The sequence below is a fragment of the Ornithorhynchus anatinus genome, chromosome X5 (assembly GCF_004115215.2).
Source record: "Ornithorhynchus anatinus isolate Pmale09 chromosome X5, mOrnAna1.pri.v4, whole genome shotgun sequence".
In the NCBI taxonomy this organism is placed as follows: domain Eukaryota; kingdom Metazoa; phylum Chordata; class Mammalia; order Monotremata; family Ornithorhynchidae; genus Ornithorhynchus; species Ornithorhynchus anatinus.
The window spans coordinates 27,725,722-27,745,514 of NC_041753.1; the positions used below are offsets into that span (position 1 = coordinate 27,725,722).

The 19,793-nt window shown below is 42.0% G+C and overlaps 1 protein-coding gene across 1 annotated transcript in view; it reads right to left on the reverse strand.

Annotated features, from left to right (window-relative positions):
- Positions 1 to 1,966: 1,966 nt before the first annotated feature.
- The window catches only part of DTWD2 (DTW domain containing 2), a 177,404-nt gene continuing 159,577 nt past the window's right edge, over positions 1,967 to 19,793 (reverse strand). The window contains exons 5-6 of the mRNA XM_001512622.4: positions 8,625 to 8,753; positions 1,967 to 2,319 (exon numbers count right to left, since the gene is read on the reverse strand). Of these exons, the coding sequence (XP_001512672.1) occupies positions 2,149 to 2,319; positions 8,625 to 8,753 (300 nt within the window). The 3' untranslated portion in view covers positions 1,967 to 2,148. The remainder of the gene's footprint in view (positions 2,320 to 8,624; positions 8,754 to 19,793) is intronic.

Here is a 19,793-nt window from a genome sequence, read left to right on the forward strand (position 1 = left end):
CCATGCTTAGTACAGCACCCTGCACATACTAAGCGCTCAATCAATGCCATTTATTGATCGATCATTGACTGATGAGGAAAGCAGCCTTCAGGGGAGGGGCCTGGGACATTAGGAGGGGTAAAAGTGATTTGGGAGGAAAGATGGAAACCACAAGCTGGAGATGCCAGGTTAATATGGAGGAGCTCCAATACCTCTATTACCAGTAGACGACATTCCTTTGGACCCTTTCGTCTCTCAACTCATTCTTTGGGTAACTACTGGGACGTTGGGATGGAGATGGGGGTTGGGAGAAGGGGTCGTGGCTCTTGGGAGATTCTCTTACTGGGATCCGGGCACGCTGTTGACCAGACATCAGTTATCGGCAATAAAATCACGCCACACGAACACCACTAATTTCCAATCATGAGCCGTTCCCTTAACTTAGGATATTTTTCTGCCATTTGCTCCTTTAAAATTCAAACGACCTTAACTATCATCATTCCTTCTTCTATAAACATTATTGAGATGGTTTTGCGATTTTTTCATATCCTATTTTTGATATGTATTCAGATTGTTTCTGATGGTAGCTTTTTTTTTTGGCCAACGAAACAGTACAGTGTTCTGCACACGGTAAGCGCTCAATAAATACAATTGAATGAAACCTGAACGCTGAATTTTTAAAATAAAAAAATTTCTCATTCAGATTGCATCCAAAAATATATATGTATATTTTTCACATAACTCCAAAACATCTAAAAGAACATGATTATTTCTCCAAATAAGTTCTTATGGCCCACTGTCACTTGTGTTCCACGTTCTGTAGCAAATAGAAATTTAGTCTCCTTTCTATATAACCATCTCTCATGCAAACGAGAATGCGCATGAGTTCGATGCTTTGCCTGATTTTTTCCTAGGCCAACACCAACAATCCAATCGTTGGCCAATGTCAACAACCCAGTTCTATTATGTCTGATTCATCCACATGAGAACTCACACAGAAGATGATGTATTACTATTACTACTAACAATAATAATGGCATTTGTTAAGCGCTTACTATGTGCCAATTCCATGGACTTGGTTGAACCTCTGTGTGGCATGCGAGACATGACCTCCTTGCTGGTTTCCCTTCCTCCTTCTCCTTCTGAACCACCACCATGGCCAGGGTAGGAAGAGATGTCAAAGAGGCAGCGCCAGCAATGACAGTCCCCTTTCCCACATTTTTTATGGCATTTATTAAGCTCTGACTATGTGTCAGGCACTCGAACTAAGCGCTGGGGTAGATACAAGCTAATCAGCTTGGACACAGCCCAGGTCCCACATGGGGCTCAGAGTTTCCATCCCCATTTTACAGATGAGGTAAGTGACACCCAGAGAAGTGAAGTGACTTGCTCAAGGCCACACAGCAGACAAGTGGCAGAAGCGGTATTAGAACCCAGGTCCTTCTGATTTACAGGCCCAGGCTCTACCCACTAGGCTACACTGCTTCTTGTGCAACAGAATATACCAGTTCTGTCAGGGCCTCTCTCAGAAGTATAGGTACTCTCAGATCTCCCAGAACGCCTGTTCCCACTATGCACTTTGATTCAAACATTATGGAGACTTAAGAATGTCCTTCTGACAACATGCGTCTGTCTGGATACAACACGCTGCAGTGTTGGAAGAAACTCATGTGCACTGTCAGACATGGACTGCACACTACAAAGTGAGTTTTCCTCAACACAAGAGGTCTACAAGAATGCAATCCCCATGCTCTAGGAGAATAGAGTGAACAAGATTGCAAAACAGATCCAGACACGAAAGGAACGGTTCTGCTTCAAATTAAGCACTACATTTTTCCTTCTTTTTCAAAAAGGATTCATCTTGAACAGAGAACCTAGATGAAAAACACTGGTCGGCCATGTCTCACTGGGATTCCCAAAATGAGTGGCCACATTCTTGAGAGGACCAGAGTACAAAATCTTGCCTTTTATATTACTGAGTCACGGCTTTCATGGCTATTGCGTTTATTTCCTTGCTTCAGGTCAGATTCTGATTTTGCAATATTCTACATCGAGTTCTTCTATGGAGTCAGCCAACTCCATGACTTACAAAGAAAGAGAACTTGGTCGGTTATTTTCAGTTGCAAAAGGATTAGTACAATAGTACTGAGCACCGGGTAGTTAATCTCATTAAATTTTAACATTGTTCAGTAGAAGTTCCATTTTCCTGAGTTTGCGTTTATTCTTTGGCAAGGGCTTGTTGTATAAGCCATTTTTCAGAAGATGTTCCTTGCTGTGATGGATCTGAGCACCATGCTGAAGTTGGAAAGAGCACAAAGCTTGAAGAGGGCGTAGCAAAATCTGTCAAAAAACAGGTAGAAAACAATGCATTAATACACATGCCTCGGATTCACTGTAGCATCTGGTCTGGACACGTGCGTCTGATTTTTCGATTAGCTCCAGGGTGAAGACTTTCTTCTTGGCCGAAGAATTGGTTGGGATTTGACTGGGTTGTTGATGATTCCACACTAAGGTGACAGGAACGGTTGACATTTGACCATTAGTTGTTAGCAATTCAGCACTTGTGTATATATGTACATAATTATTATTCTCTTTAATGATGTGTATATATCTATAATTCTATTTATTTATATTGATGCTATTGATGCCTGTCTACTTGTTTTGGTTTGTTGTCTGTCTCCTCCCCTTCTAGACTGTGAGCCCGTTGTTGGGCAGGGATTGTCTCTGTTGCTGAATTGTACTTTCCAAGCACTTAGTACAGTGCTCTGCACACAGAAAGCGCTCAATAAATATGATTGAATGAATGAATGAATGAACCTTAATAGTCACCAGGCCATAGGCAATCGTAGCAGCTCTGTGCTTTTGGCAGCTTGGATAAGAAAGTAGCGAAAACTGCTACAGTCTCCTAAAACAGCTCTTATACACGTTCCTCTCCATAAAGACAACTTTCTTTGGCTCTATTTTATTCCAACATTTTTACCCTCCTTTTTGTACAAGGGTGACTTGCTAGTAACCAGAAGACCTATGCTCACAGGAGATTTTCTTTAAAAATACAATAATATATTGTCAATACTTTTATAGTAAGCAATATAATCAATACTGGTTTGGAGGGGGAGGGCGCAACTCCTTTGATCAACTCAAAGCAAATAGCTTCTCATATTAAATGCTGTGCTTCAGTCTTTAAATGAAAACTGATGAGTTGATCTACAAGAAGTTACACAGTATAAAATGGTTTCGAGCATCCTAAAATGATTCAGAAAGGGTTTGCCTGTTCAATTCTTTTGCAAGCACAGGATCACTATGATTAGAACTGCTTCATTATTAAGCATGAATAGATTTACTGGAGAAGAAGAGATTACTGCACAAAATAATTACCTAAAAGGTAATCTTTACCAAGAGAACCGAACACTTACTAAAATGGGTGTAATGAACTATTTCCACTACCATTTCCATCAAGGTTTCCACTATACTATTTACTCCATAGTGGGTGCTCAAATGCAGCTGGTGATGACGATAATAATCATAATTGTGGTATTTGTTAAGCGCTATGTTCCAGGTACTGTACTAAATACTGGGGTGGATACAAGCAAATTGTGTTGGACATGGTCCCTGTCCCTGTCACAGTCTCCACCCCCATTTTCCAGGTGAGGGAACGGAGGCCCAGAGAAGGGAAGTGACTTGCCCAAGGTCACACAGCAGACAAGTGGCAGGGCCAGGATTAGAACCCATGACCTTCTGACTTCCAGACCTGTGCTCTATCCACTACGCCATGCTATTTCTCATAATGAAAAAACACAAAGGATAATCATTCACTGGTAAGTTTTACAGGGTCTTGTATCGTTTAAACAGATTTATCAGAGAACCGATTCAAAGCCTTGGTAATATTCAGCCCTCTGGGTCTAGCCCAATTTCATCCTCATGTACCAAATTGCTCTCTAATTATTTCTCGTCTAGGTGCTGGATGACAGTACAGCCCCAGAAAAATAGATGGCTTTTTGCTGCAGGCAACCGTATTTTGGTTAGGAAAAGTAAGACGGCTTTAAATCTGTTTTGAGGCAGTTGGATGATATTGATGGGAAATTTATTTTCCCATTCCTTGGGTGGGAGAATTGAGGTCAGAGAGAAGAAAAATCTTTCCCTCTTTGGGTTTCAATTTCCTTTTATGATTAGCCACAGCCAGACCTTTTCACAGTGTCAAATATTCGCAAAAAGATATTCATTATTCCTTGGGAGGAACTCTGGGCCACATCTCGTCACCCAGGAATTCACTCACTTTTATTAACTGTCAAAGGATTATATTTATGAGGAGGAGCGTGGACTAGTACAAACAGCATGGGCCTAGGAGTCAGAAGACTTGGGTTCTAATACCAGCTCTGTTGGTTACCTGCTGTGTGACCTTGGGCAAGTCACTTCACTTCCCTGGGCCTCAGTTTCCTCATCGGCAAAATGGGGATTCAAGGCCTGCCCTGTCCTCCCCCCCACCACTTAGACTGTGAACTCCATATGGGATAGGGACCGTGTCCAACCTGATTAACTTGTATCTACCCCAGTGCTTAGTACACAGCATGATCCACAGTAAGCTCTAAACAAATACCATAATGCTAATAATAATTTTACGTGTCTAAAAACTTGGAGTTTCCTTTCCATACAATAAAATCCAAAGTTTCTTTTCCTGTAGGAGGTGCATTCATCGGTGTCCTCAGATTTTTTAAAATCTAGTCTTTGTATCTGCTTAAGGAGAAAGGGCTATAAACTTAGAGAGGAAACATTTCAGGGTTGGCATGTCCTATAGCCTCTGAACTGAAGTCTTGATTGATGCTTTCCTATGACCTAAGGCTGTTGTTCCATGCTTTTTCCCCAAGAATTTGGAAACTACTTTGGCTGCTCTAGAGGCCAAATGGAAAAGACACCCAGCTGACCCTTAGGAATTCCAGTCAATTAGGATCAACTGATCCCACTGAAGAATGTATAAACAAACATAGGCACAGTGCCAGATTCGGGAAAAGTTCAAGGATGATTATCAAGAGCCCTACACATTTTTCAATGATCTGACAAAGGCACTGGATACTGTCAGCAGGTCTGGATTCTGGGCAGTTACTCAATAGGTTAGGTTCCCAGGAAAGTTCTTTAAGAAATAAAAACCCAGCATTCGAGAGGTAAGAACTTTTTTTCTTTGAGCTGTTCAACATTGCCAATGGAAAGAAGGCGGACAGTAGGGCAGGGCCAATTCTCTTTCCTCGATTTTCTACGGCAGTGGTCCAGAGGGCAATGGTGAGCTTGCTTGGCTTGGAATGGGGTCATGAGAAACTCAAGAAGAGGGAAGGTGGAGAGCAGAGAAGAAGAGTGATTCTACTGACTCCACTCTTGGCCATAACAGACTTGCCAGTGGATAGCCCTAACATTCTTGGGGGGGCAGGGGAAGGGGGAGACCAATCCCTAACTTCTGCCAAAGAGATCTAGTTACATCCTCCTCTGATTCCTGATCTCGATCACTCTCATTCTGGATCCTCACAAAGTAAAGACAGACTGAGATTCTCAGACCTTGGCCAATGCTCATTATAGCGTGGTTTCATGCAGGGAGCATACGAGGAAGATGGAAGATAGCAGGATGCTCAAATAGCTGCTGTACACTGAACTGATAACGGGCACACACAAGATGGAGGGGCAGGACAACCAAAGCTCTACTCCACGCTGTGCGCATGGAAAGACTGCAATGCTTGTTCTCATTCTCTAATCTGCCTCTTGATCTCCTGATATCCCCTCAGGCTATGCTCTTCGAAATTCTGCTCTGAAACCAGTCTGACTGCTGCAGTTGCTTTCCAACAGTTCACTGATACACCATGTTGTTTGAAATTGTCCATCGCTGTTTCTCGAAAACATTGATTCTGCCCCCATCTTGCGTACGCTCCCTTTCAGTTCACTATACGGCAACTATTTGGGTATCACACTATCTTCCGTCTTCCTCGTGCATTCCCCGAGTGAAACCACACTGGAATGAGTATCGGTTGCCCTAATGCTGCTGAGCTAACCTTGTGGCAGAATTTTATTGTCGGTAAAACTGTCTCGTCATTTGAGGCTGAATATGATTCACAAGTAGCACTGATGAAACTGAGGGAGAAACCGAATAAACCTACTGTGGTAGGCCCAGGAATCCCAAGAGATAGAAGATTGGATACAAGCCCAGCTTAGAAGATCTGCAATTTGGTATGTTGTCAAGCTCTATCTGCCAGTCCCCTCAAGGACAGGTTGACCACCTAAACCTGATTTTCTACTTCTTGGCCTATCTGTGCATCACTGAATAGCACACCCCCTATTTATACGTTGCTGATGGAAACTTTGGCTTGGGTTTACAGTTTGCCTGTTGCGGGCTGGAAAATACCTGGGTTTGTGGGAGGGGAAGGAGCTTATTGACAGTCCATAGTGCTGCACTGATCTTGTGAAGCACTACAAAATCAGCAGCCTGTTTTCTTGGGAACGTACTTCCAGAGAACACCAGCATTACAGCAGTTCCTGGATGACTGACTCAAAGGTTTTCACTGATGCTCATGGCACGATGAGATAGAAGAACTTTCCAGTACATCGAAAGCAAATTCTGACACTGGCTTTGAGGTCTCCCGATGCATCCCCAAAAATGGAGGCGTAGAATAAGTTGAACAGGACGGGACCTAAAACACAAACTTGCTTCACTCTAATGATGGTGATGATGGGGAAAGGATCAGGCAGGGAACTTCCAACTCTGCCTCACCAACCATAGCCTCTGGAGCTTGCTGACTTCCCCAAAGCAGTCAATTTACTTAGTAGTTGCCAGAAAATGGGACTAATTTTTTAAATGGTATTTGTTAAGCACTTACTATGTGCCAGGCACTATACTGAGCCCTGGGATAGATACAACCTAATCAGTTGGACACAATCCCTATCCCACACGTGGGACTCCCAGTCTTAATCCCCATTTTACAGCTGAAAGAAGTGAGGCCCAGAGAAGTGAAGCGACTTGGCCAAGGTCACACGGCAGACAAGTGGCAAAGCTGGTATTAGTCCCCATTGCTCAGCTGAGGGAACTGAGGCCCATAGAAGTGAAGTGAATTGCCCAAGATCACATGGCAGACAAGTGGCCGAGCTGGGATTAGAACCCAGGTCCTTCGGACTTCCAGGCCTGTGCTCTAGCCACCAGGCTATGCTGCTTCTCAGTGCCAGCAGCTGCATTTATTGAATGTTTTCTGTGTGTGCGATGGGATTGGACTGGACACCTGAGAACATAGCACACATGTTCCCGGGAGTCAGAAGGTTGCGGGTTCTAATCCCAGTTCCGCCGCTTGTCTGCTGTGTGACCCTGGGCAAGTCATTTCACTTCTCTGGGCTTTCAGTTTCCTCATCTATAAAATGGGGAGTGAGACTATGAGCCCCACATGGGACAGGGACTCTGTCCAACCCTATTTCCTTGTATCCACCCCAGCACTTAGTACTGTGCCTGGCATATAGTAAGTGCTTAACAAATACCAGAATTAGTAGTAGTAAAAGACACTGCTCCTGTCTTTGAGGAGTTTTCAATCCAATGAACATGGACCTACCATAGTGCTGATGTCAAACACCATCCTAAGATCTACCAAATGCAGCCTAAAGGTCTTAGGGTTGCTCCCTGCCCTTCTGATTCCATCATGCTCCAGAGATCCTCAAAGGTTTTTATTGGTTTGCTAAATCCTCTAAATTCACTGACTTGTACTGGGATTTTTACTCCTGAAAACTATTTAAGATTTCTAGGGATCAAAAGATTCTGCCAACTTAAACTGGATTTAGCTATTGAAACACCCAAAGTCAAAAAAGTACCAAATAAAAAGCTACGAAGATGCCATATATCATTTCAGTTTCAACCTGCTGATTACCTCATCACTCAGTGCCAGCGAATCACTAATTATCTAAATAATCACGAACTCTTTTGGATTCAAGAAAACAAAATAAAAACATGATTACAGGTTCAAATTTCTTTACATTTGCAAGCATTTTCTCCATGCTCTTGCTTGGCGGTATCAATCTCTTTTACACAGTGAGCAATGTGACATAATGTAAATTTATAAATTCTCAAGGTAAAAGCACGAGTGCAGTGAATTTTCATTTTCTTACAGATTGTTGATCTAAAACTTAGAGAAAAGGCAGCCTCTGGGAAAATAAAGTTGGGCAAAAATGAAACTTACCAAATAGTCAAAAGAAAAAAAAACCCTCATAAGGGGCTTAACTGAATGCTGCACTACTCATATGCTATTTAGCTTATTACAAATGCTGTTTGAACAGGTAAGGATAAATATTTATCTAGGGACATAGTCCCTGTCCCACATGGGGCTCACAGTGGGGAAGGAGAACAGGTATTTTATCCCCCTTTTTTCAAATGAGGAAACAGAGGCACAGAGAAGTTAGGTGACTTGCCCAGGGACACAGAGAAGGCAAGTGACAGAGGTGGGAATAGAACCCAGGTCTCTAGGCTTCCAGTCCTGTGCTCTTGCCATTAGGTCATGCTGCTTCTCAATGTTCCCTGTCACTTGTTCCATAGTTTATGTTCAAAAGTATCAAGTTCACTCTTTCTCTATTGTCAAAAACTCATATAAGCAAACCAGCCTTCTGTCAAAGAGAACAGAAAGTTGCTCCAAACATACCTCCTGAATGTCATCATTTTTCTCCACAATGGAAAGAGCGATTGCAGCACATTCTAGTGTGGAAAGGCACCTATTGGTTGGTTGTGTCCGAATTACATACTGGCTGGAGATGCTGGTTTTAAGCTGTACCTGTAAATGAAAAATAGTGGTTGAAAAAAATGCCAAATATATTTTGGTTACTCCATCTTTTGTCCCTCTGGTCTAAAACACGAACCTCCTTGAGCTAGCCAGGAGATGCTTAAGAAATATATATATCCATCTTAATGTCTCAGTCCTTGCATTTCCTTGGTTAAGATTTCTACAAGACGAAAGTCACGAAAATCATCAGGCCTACATGGAGTGCAATCCAATAATGCTACTGACAAAACTGTAATGACACCCTAAAGATTGCTTAGTTTAACACGATCAGAATTATCATACATTTTAATAAAATGATTTGGCTTAGGTATCTTCAGTCCATTTATAAATGTAGAATCCTAACAACATTCAAATTCACAGATAGCTGTACACTGTTCTGTGAAAGGTTTTTGAAGAAAATCCGAATACACTGCCCTAGCCCCCATTTACTTCCCTCTGTTTCTTGAGGTGACATATCCACAGTTTTGCCTTTCCCTCCATACTTGTGACTAAAAAGTCTCATTTACCAATAATCTCCTTCCTGCCGCCTAGCCTTCCATTAAGTGGTTCGAGGCCCAGATCCTACAGGATACTTTCAGTGACTAACCCACCCTATCTCTAATCCATTTGGACAATGACTGTTTCACACTTTCCCTTCAATCCCCTCTTGTAATTCCTGTATATTTGTATTTATTGAAGAAAAAACTGGTGAACCTTAAGCAACAAAAAATAAAAAATGTGAGTTATAGTTGGGGTGCCTTAGAATATACTGTCAGTAACTCTTGCCATGAGATTCTTGGAAAATCTACTGGGAAGGTTTAAGATGTGTTGAATTTGAAAGATTGGATCAGGCCTAAACTGTGAGTTTGTCCTCTAGACTGTGAGCTCGTTGTGGGCAGGGAATGTCGCTGTTTATTGTTGTACTGTACTTTCCCAAGTGCTTAGTACAGTGTTCTGCACTCGGTAAGTGCTTAATAAATACGATTGAATGAATGAATGAACTCCAGGCATCACTGACGGGCTCCACCTTGCTAGATAAAAGCTAATCAAGATGGACACAGTCCCACATGAGGATCACAGTTTTAATCCCCATTTTACAGATGCAGTAACTGAGGCCCAGAGAAGTCAAATGACTTGCCCAAGGTCATATGGCAGACAAGTAGCGGAGCCCGGATTAATGTTGGTATTTGTTAGGCACTTACTATGTGCAGAGTACTGTTCTAAGCCCTGGGGTAGATACAGGGTAATCAGGTTGTCCCACGTGAGGTTTACAGTTAATCCCCATTTTACAGATGAGGTAACTGAGGCACAGAGAAGTTAAGTGACTTGCCCACAGTCACACAGCTGACAAGTAGTAGAGTCAGGATTCAAACCCATGACCTCTGACTCCCCAGCCCGGGCTCTTTCCACTGACCCACGCTGGATTAGAACCCTTCTCTCAGGCCCGTGCTCTATCCATTAGGCCACACTGCTTCTCTCCTCTTATCAGGCACCCCAAAAACCTAGGCCATAGGGTTGGCCATAGGGGTGGCTTAACCAGAAACCTAGGGGTTGGTTCACCCAGCTCTCCACCAGCTTCTGGCCCAGTCTGGTACCTGGCCCTGGGTCAGCCTGACCAAGTTCCGTAGCGGGTGCGGTGAGGTTGGTGAGCCATTACCATGCCAGAAGTGAACCTGGACAAGGCGAGAAAGGGCTACTGCAGGTGCACATTGGCTCAGGAACCCAAGGGGAGAAATGACAGAGTAGATAGCCCCTGGAAATGTGTTCTAGGACATTTCTAGTTTGGCCCGCCTCCCTTATGATTCAGCAGCAATCAATCCATGGTATTTCTTGAGCTCTTACTGTGTGCAGAGCTTTGTACTAAGTGCTTGGGAGAGTACAACTGGACAGAGTTAGCAGATACGGTCCCTGCCCACAACGAGTTTACAATTTAGAGGAGGGGACAGACAGTAAAATAAACATCCCCCCTTCCATCCCCACTTCCTTCTATTATTATTATGAAGTGCCATGGAGTCGTTTCCGATTCACAGCGACTCTATGGATGTATTTTCTCGCCTTGATGTATTACATCGCCTTGATTCTATTTAGTTGCCATTGTTTTTACGAGATGTTCTTCCCCTTGACGCTGTTTAGTGCCATTGTTCTTGTCTGTCCGTCTCCCCCGATTAGACTGTAAGCCCGTCAAACGGCAGGGACTGTCTCTATCTGTTGCCGACTTGTTCATCCCAAGCGCTTAGTACAGTGCTCTGCACATAGTAAGCGCTCAATAAATACTATTGAATGAATGAATGAATGAATTTTCTCCAGAATGTCCTGTCTTCTGCCATAATCCGTAACCTTTCTAACATTATCGTCGTTATGGTCTCTATCCATCTAGCTGCTGGTCTGCCTCTTCCACGTTTCCCCTGGACTTTTCCTAGCATTAGTGTCTTCTCCAGAGGATTAGTCCTCCTGATTACGTGTCCAAAATATGCTAATCTAAGTCAAGTCATCTGGCCTTCCAAATATCACTTTGGCTTAATTCGCTCCAAAATCCATTTGTTTGTTTTTCGGGCAGTCCACGATATTCGCAAAAGCCTTCTTCAACACCACATTTCAAAAGAATTGACGCACTTCCTTCTTCCCAACCTGAGAACACATCTGGGAGCGACCAAAGCTCTAAAAAACTGGCCCACGTCAGACCAGGTTCAGCTTTCGTTGACCTGGAATCTTGCGACCCCGCAGATCTGATGGGCCGACTTGCTCTGTGATCCCCATGTGTGCCCTAATTATCCTATATCTACCCCAGAGCCTAGTACAGTTCTTGGCATATAGAAAGCACTTAACAAATATCAGAATTATTATTATGATCATTATGATTATTATTAGTGTGAGACTGCTTCAGGCTGAGATCGTGACCTCTCCCCCTTGGGTTCCACCCCTACAGAATGTTCGGATCCGAAACAATGAGATGGTTCTCCAGCCAGTCGCCAGAGCCATAGGTTCTAGAAACAGTCCAGGCTCCAGGGCACAGTCCAAGTGACCCCCAGACATTTTCACTTCGGACTGTTTCAGAGCCCTCTAGGCTCTAGACCACTGGTGGCCAAAGCAAGTTAAACAGATCTAGTTCCTGCCATCTTACAATCTAAGACTCTGAATCAAATGACAGACAGTACGCTATGCCAAAAAGGGATGGTTTCCTAAACAATCATGGCCTGATCTTAATACTGTTAAACTGACATCTTCTGGTTCCACTGTTTAAATAAAGATGCTATTACATCTCCGGAAAAATCTCATGAAATAAGGGATCTGGCCCCGATCTGGCCCTGATCTGGCAGACCGAATATCAGCAGTTGAGATTCTCATGTACATTTCAAGGGGCTTTGAATGCCAATTGGATCAGGTTAGGGGGGCAGGGGAGGAAATCGGGGTGTCTCTCAGTTTTTCTTAATCAGAACAGGGCAGCCTTCAATGTCTTGGGCCCCAAGACTCTTGTACACAGTAGAAACTCAAAGGCACGTTAGTCGCAAACAGACTTGTTTACGACCTTAATAGTGGGGACGGTTATTCATGGATATTTACTGCAGGTAAAGTGATTACTCATGAGTGTAGGTGTGATGCTTAGTAAGGACATTCAGCTTCAGTGTCATCCATTTTTAAATGATGGCTCTAGCCTTTGAATCGGTTGCTGTTAAGAACATTATTCCTTTGATTAAGTTGCCAATGGGAAAGAGCTCCCAAAGTCCTTTTTGAAGTCAGGATCTACCATCTTTATTCCTTCCTCCCAACAATAAAGTCAGTAACCTTGTGAAACAAGCAAATTTGGCATGACTACATTTTGTCAAATTCTTGCTGGCTGCTTCTTGACATTCTGTTATTCTCCAGATGCTTGCAAATTAATATTTTAATGAATTACTCCAGAATCTTTCCAAGGATGAAAACTTGGCTATTTTTGAAATTTCCAGCTACCCCCTTTCCCTTTACAAACACCCCAAACCATTCGACAGTGAAGTCAGAATCTGCATTTTAGATAGGCACTCGATAAATACGATTGATTGATTGATTGATTTTTCCAAGTAATCTGGGATTTCTCCAGTTGTGCACCAGGCCTCAAATAGAGTTACAAATGGATTTGAGATTTCAAGCAGCCAATAGGTGGATCGCGGTAAAGTGAACAGGTCAAGGTCCATTACATTTCTATTTCAGCTTGTGTTCATAGGCCTTAGGGGAAGTGGGAGAGAGAGATTTAGACAAGCGTTCTCTTCACAGAAAATGTTTTGGATGTGAAACTGAATTTAAAAAAACAGATCATTTTAGCTTTCAACTTTCTGGTGAATGCTGCTCTTGTTTTCCTTCTTCACTAATTAGCAAACTTCCTTTTTCTTCCTTTGCCTTCGATATATTTATAAAACCAATCAATCAATTCACGGTATTTACTGAGTGCTTACTGTGTGCAAAGGACTGTACTAAGCGCTTGGGAGACTACAGTACAAAAGAATTAGCAGATACCCTCCCTCCCAACAAGGAGCTGACACAGTCTAGAGGAATATAAAATGTTCTCCTCTTACATGTTATACCTCTTTGAATTTGCAATTTAATTTGTAGCTTGGCCTTTTCCCTTCATCTTGCCATAAGCTTACTATTTTTTTTCCCATGGCTTCTGAGTTTGGGATCTTTTTGAGTGGAATCGGCTTTAACTGCAGCCAGAATTATCTAACATGCAGATGGACTAAAATATCTCCTTGGAATACAAAATGGAGATGTCACCATTTTATTTTCTTATTTTTATTAATGCTAAATCAAAATGATCCCAAAAGGGAATTTTGTTTCCACCCACTTTTATATTAACCACTAAGATGGAATTTGCCCAATTTAGGTATTAATAATAATAATAAGAAGAAGAATAATGATAATAATAATAATGGTATTTGTTAAGAACTATGTGTCAAGCACTGTTCTCAGCGCCGGGGTAGATATAAGCTTATCGGGGTTGGACGCGGTCCCTGTCCCACATGGGGCTCAGTCTTAATCACTGTTTTATAGACGAGGTAACTGAGGCACAGAGAAGTTAAGTGATTTGCCCGAGCTCACGTAGCAGACAAGTGGCATTGCTGGGATTAGAACCCAGGTCCTTCTGACTCCCAGGCCCATGCTCGATCCACTAGGCCACACTTCTAGACTATGAGCCCACTGTGAGCAGGGATTGTTTCTATTTGTTACTGAACTGTGCTTCCTAAGAGCTTAGTACAGTGCTGTGCACACAATAAGCACTCAATAAATATGATTGAATGAATGAATGAATAATTTTAAAATAATAAAAACATGTTGTAATCAAAACTAACTCACATCATTTATTAGGGCACTGATGAGAAATGTATTTACTGACTGAAAGGATGTTTTAAACCGATCTATTGACTCTGGCTAACCTATCACACAAGTTAAACATTTTCTACAAAAGATAAATGTCACTCACCAAATTAGGCTGCCTGTTTTATCAACTCCAAAAGCTTTTATAAACAGTTGTTGAAAAATGCAAGTCCTAATAACATTGGTGGGAGACAAATGCTCTATTATTTATTTACTATCATCCTTTCCACTATCATAAATGGCTGTAATTTTTTAATGTCTTTAAATGATATGAGGACTTTGCAAATTGGCTGTTCTATTATAAATATCCTGTTTAAAAATGTGGATGACAGTGTTGTCCATGCTTTCTAGGCAGAATGGAACAAATTAGCGATTTAACAGCTCTTCAAAAACGTTGAAAAAATTCTGAATCCCCCCTAATTCTAAAAATTATGCAAAATTTCACTAGCCTAACCCAAACACGAGGTTCCTTACGAATTCTGACTCTTCTTCTCTGTATCACTACAGAGAATTGAAGAGTTCACCCTCCAGCCAAATACAGAGTTTATTACCAATACAAACGACCATGAAAATTGAACTGAAAAGTAACAGCGAGGAGAAAGAACTTATTACATTTCCTGGAAGCACCCCATCTGATGTTCTCTAGGCCCAGCATGATAACACTGAAGGATGGAGTAGGTAATCACTTGCTATTTTACCTGATCGCATTAGTGGTTCCATCCTATAGCTAGCCTGGGCCCAAATTCACAACTCATTCTGAAATAGAGCCTTGTTCTCTATACCAGTTCCCTCTACTGATCAATCAATCAACGGTATTTATTGAGAGCTTACTGTGTGCAGAGCACAGTACTAAGCGCTTGGGAGAGTAGATTAAAGAGTTGGTAGACACATTTCTTGCCCACGAGTTCACAATCTGTAAGCTTCCATCTCCCCGGTGCTTTTTTTTTCATTTCCTAAACCATCCTAGCTTCAGGGCTCATTAGGACTCCACTATCCCAAATGGTTAACAAAAACCACTGATTGACTGATTCATTCATTCATTCATTCATTCATTCAATCAATCATATTTATTAAGCACTTACTGTGTGCACAGCACCATACTAAACGCTTGGGAAAGTACAACAATAAACAGTGACATTCCCTGCCCATGATTTAGTTCCCCAATTAAACCGATGAAGGTGTGCTTCATCCGACCGACAACCAACTGCCAAGAAGCAGCATGGCCTAGTGGCTAGAGCATGGGCCTGGGAGTCTGAAGGACCTGGATTCTAATCCCGGCTCCATAGCTTGTCTGCTGTGTGACTGCGGGTAAGTCACTAAGCAGCATGGCATAGTGGAGAGGGCACAGGTCTGGGAGTCGGTAGGTCATGGGTTCTATTTCCGGCTCTGCCACTTATCTGTTGTGTGACCGTGGGCAAGTCATTTCACTTCTCTGAGCCTCAAGTCCCTCATTTGTAAAGTGGGGATTGAGATGGTGAGTTCCACATGGGACAGGGACTGTGTCCAACTTGATTAGATTGTATCTACGCCAGTGCTTTGTACAGTACCCGACACACAGTAAGCACTTAACAAATACCATAAAAAATCCAAAAACCAAAAACTAAACAAAAAAAAATGAATGAGCAATATGGGCTTGGGTGGGAAATACCAGAGTGAGAGGAAAGCAAAATGCTGAAAAGAGTAATTTGCCAAATTTCAAATTCAAATTCATCTGAGCATTTGTACGCTCACTCAACCTGAAGACATTTTATTTGTACCACTAAATGGAAAATTATTTGCAATAAGCATGAGGTGGCAAAGGGGAGGCTCTTTGTTCATCTCCACATGCAAGTGGGATTCGAGTCTGAATTGAAAATAGATCCAGGAGGAGGAGATGGAGGTCTTCATCATTTCCAAGGTTAGCTACTAAAGTCTCTTGCAGTCAGAAGTCTCCTGGATCATGTACTGAAGACCTTGACAATAATGAAAAGGCTATTAGTTAAACCTTTGATTAGTTCCAGTAGAATTCCATTCCCAATTGATTTGGAATGTTTTTCTAGGGGATTCTTTGCTCAAAATATCCAAAAGTCCAAAACACAAACACACGCACACACACAAAAACCCAACAGCCTATTTTCTACTTGATTAATACGAAAGTCTCCCCCAAAACGCCAAACTGTTGTTTTCATTTCACCTATTCAAAATATATTACAAAAGCTTTCAGAGCAATTATGTTCTAAAACTATGGAATCAGCTTCCACTTGAAGCCTTTAGAGCTAAATCTTTGTCAGCTTTAAAATATGAATCAAGTTTAAACTTGATGAGGCTTTTATCTAGTCTGGAATTATAAAGAAGCTCGGGGTTTAGTGAAGAGTGCTACTTAAAAGCACTTTTCTGTGATTGTTACATTAGCTCAGTTCAAAATTATACTGGGCCAGCTTATTAGTTTACCAGCCACAGCTTTTCCACATTTTTAGAATTCAATGACTTCTATCAGTGAAAATGCAGAGTGGGAATGATATTCTTAATCTTTGTTCAAAGATACTCCACAACAGATATAGAAAAGCCAGATGAGACCTTTTGTTTTCCACATGAAAGGTGTCTAGTTTTCAAAACCTTCATTTGAGATAGTGTGATGTCTAGAGGTGTCAGCACAGGGGTGAAAAGAGGGCAGGGATTTCAGAGGAGATGAAGATTGGGAGGGGGAAGGCTTCACCGAGCTAATAGGTCAGAAAACCATCACTTGGGGTCTTATCAGCCCTGACTGGAAAGTCTCAGTTCTTGTCAGGGAACTGGGATAGGCCATTCTGCAAGTCTGGCTCTTGGAGGTGACTGCTGTCACCCTGTAGAGTGGACCCCTATGGCTTTGCAGGAAAAAAATAAAAGTACCACCCCTCTGCCCCTCTCGGGGTCACACCCGGGGAGTTTCCAGTCCTCTACCAGTCTCGGCTACGGGAGGGAGAGTCAAGCAGAGGCCTACCCGATCCATTCCTAGCTTGGCCTGGGGTTAGCGAGTGGAAGGCAGTCTGCTACAAGTCGACTCACCTGCGCAGGGCAGCAGTGGCACGGGAGAGAGTTGAGGATGGAGACTCCAGCTGACTACACGGAAGGAGGCGATGGTAAACCATTTCCGTATTTTTACCAAGGAAACTTTACGGATCCACTGCCAGAACAATTGCAGGTGGAGGAGGGGTGTTCTGGGAGCGAGGTGACCATGGAGTCTCTATGGGTCGGAAAGGACTCGACAGCATAAGACGTGAGCGACTCACCCAAGGTCACACAACATTCATTCATTCATTCAATTGTATTTACTGAGCGCTTATTGTGTGCAGAGCACTGTACTAAGTGCTTGGGAGAGTACAATTCAGGCACACAGTACTGCATAGCACACAGTAAGCGCTCAATAAATACCACTGACTGATTGATTGGTCCAGGCAGCAGCTGCAAACCCCAGGGCCCCAGTCTTAAGGGGTGCTCAATCTCATGTGACTCAGGGAATGGAACATCGCACAAGGGATCGTGAGTCACTTGGGAAGACTTTTCTGGACATGGGACAAAGGACCAGAGCCACTGCCTTGTTAGCAGAGGCACCGCTGCTAAGCTGCCGTACTTGGTGGCAGAAGCCGAAACTGAGAGCTTTTATTATCATTATTAGCATTAATACTATTAATGATTCATAATTAATTATTAATAATGATAGTATTTGTTAAATGCTGTCTATGCGCCAAGCCCTGCCCTAAGCACTAGAGTGGATTTGAGTTAATCAGGTCGAGCACAATAATGGTACTTGTTAGGCGCTTACTATGTGCCAAGCACTGTTCTAAGCGCTAGGATAGATGCAAGATAGTCAGGTTGTCCCACATGAGGCTCACAGTCTTAATCCTCATTTTACAGATGAGGTACCTGAGGCACAGAGAAGTTAAGTGACTTGCCCAAAGTCACACAGCTGACAAGTGGCTGAGCCGGGATTAGAATCCATGACCCCTGACTCCCAAGCCCGTGCTCTTTCCACTGAGCCATGCTGCAATCCCTGTCCCCCACCAGGCTCACAGTCTAAGTAGAAGGGAGAACAGGTATTTAGTTCCCATTTTACAAAGGAGGGAACAGAAGCACAGAGAAGGTAAGTGACAAATCCAGGGTCACACAGCAGGCAAGTAGCAGAACCGGGATTAGCGCCCAGGTCCTCTGACTCCCAGGCCTGGGCGCTTTCCACTAGACCATGCTATTTCTCTACATTTTCAATCCTTTGATGTTTTCAACTCTCGCCGCCCCCTGACAGAGCCACCTGAAGAAACTGCCTCTCTTTACTTAGCACCTGGTACTAGTAGTAGCGGCATTTACTGAGCACCTACTGGGTGTGACATTGAGCAGTTCAAATAACTTTTCATTATTCATTATTCATTATTTTGTTAATGAAATGTACATCGCCTTGATTCTATTTAGTTGCCATTGTTTTTACGCGATGTTCTTCCCCTTGACTCTATTTATTACCATTGTTCTTGTCGGTCCGTCTCCCCCGATTAGACTATAAGCCCGTCAAATGGCAGGGACTGTCTCTATCTGTTGCTGACTTGTTCATTCCAAGCGCTTAGTACAGTGCTCTGCACATAGTAAGCGCTCAATAAATACTATTGAATGAATGAATTGTTTTCATAAACCCTTAACAAGATACTGTGCAATATTTATAGGTTCTAGTTTACTTTCATGATAACTTCATCACCATCTGCATTTCACCAATAAGAGCCTCTCCTATTGAGATTAGCACTATTGTTTTGAGAATTATGGACTTTTATCCATACAAAAGTTATCTATTTCTAAATTGTGGATAGGGAATGTGTCTGTTATACTATACTCTCCCAAGCAGTTAGTACAGAACTCTGCACACAGTAAGTGCTCAGTAAATATGATCGACTGATGAAAATTATAGGGTACATATATATGTATACATATATATATATATAATTTTAAAACAACCATTTAAAAATCTTTAAAAATTGCATGGTAAAATGTGTTCCATGTACTATATGACAATCTCAAATATAAAATGTGGCAATCTGAAGATATCCTTGAAATGGAAGAAAGAAAACTAAATCTATCCCCTCATCAACATTCACTCATCTAGTCTCACTGAAGACCAGGTATGGTGTGCCAACTCCTGGAAATTGGATCAGTCAAAATCACCTGCCAATATTCACCATGACTGAAAAAAAAAAGATCAATTGGTTTAAAAATATCTGTGTATCAGCTAATACTTTCTAAGATTTCTGAGAATATGTTCTTTAATGCATTATTATTTGTCATTTTCTAAAATGCAAAATGTCTTCCATCTTTTGAGTTCCAACTAGTGCTTGCTTGAGAAAGAAAAAAATTCAACTGGAAGAAACCTCAGAATAGCTTTGAAAATTACATCAAGATAATAAATAAGTAATTTATTTCCAACATCCAGGCTTTAATCTAGAGTGACATTTTAAGAGCTTTCTTTTTTTCAGATTCTAAAGGGAATACCTTACATGAAACTGTAGTAAAGGAATGATCAGAAAAATCAAGGCGATATCACAAAAACCTTTCCAAGGATCACCATGTCTTTCTGATTGTATTTATCCAGGTTAATACGTTTATACCTTCATTTGCATGAAGGCTGAAGTGTATTCCTAAATATTAGGCAGAGCAATTTTAAGACATATATTTCTAAAGCCTTAATATCCTATTAAAAGGGAAGAAAGATCT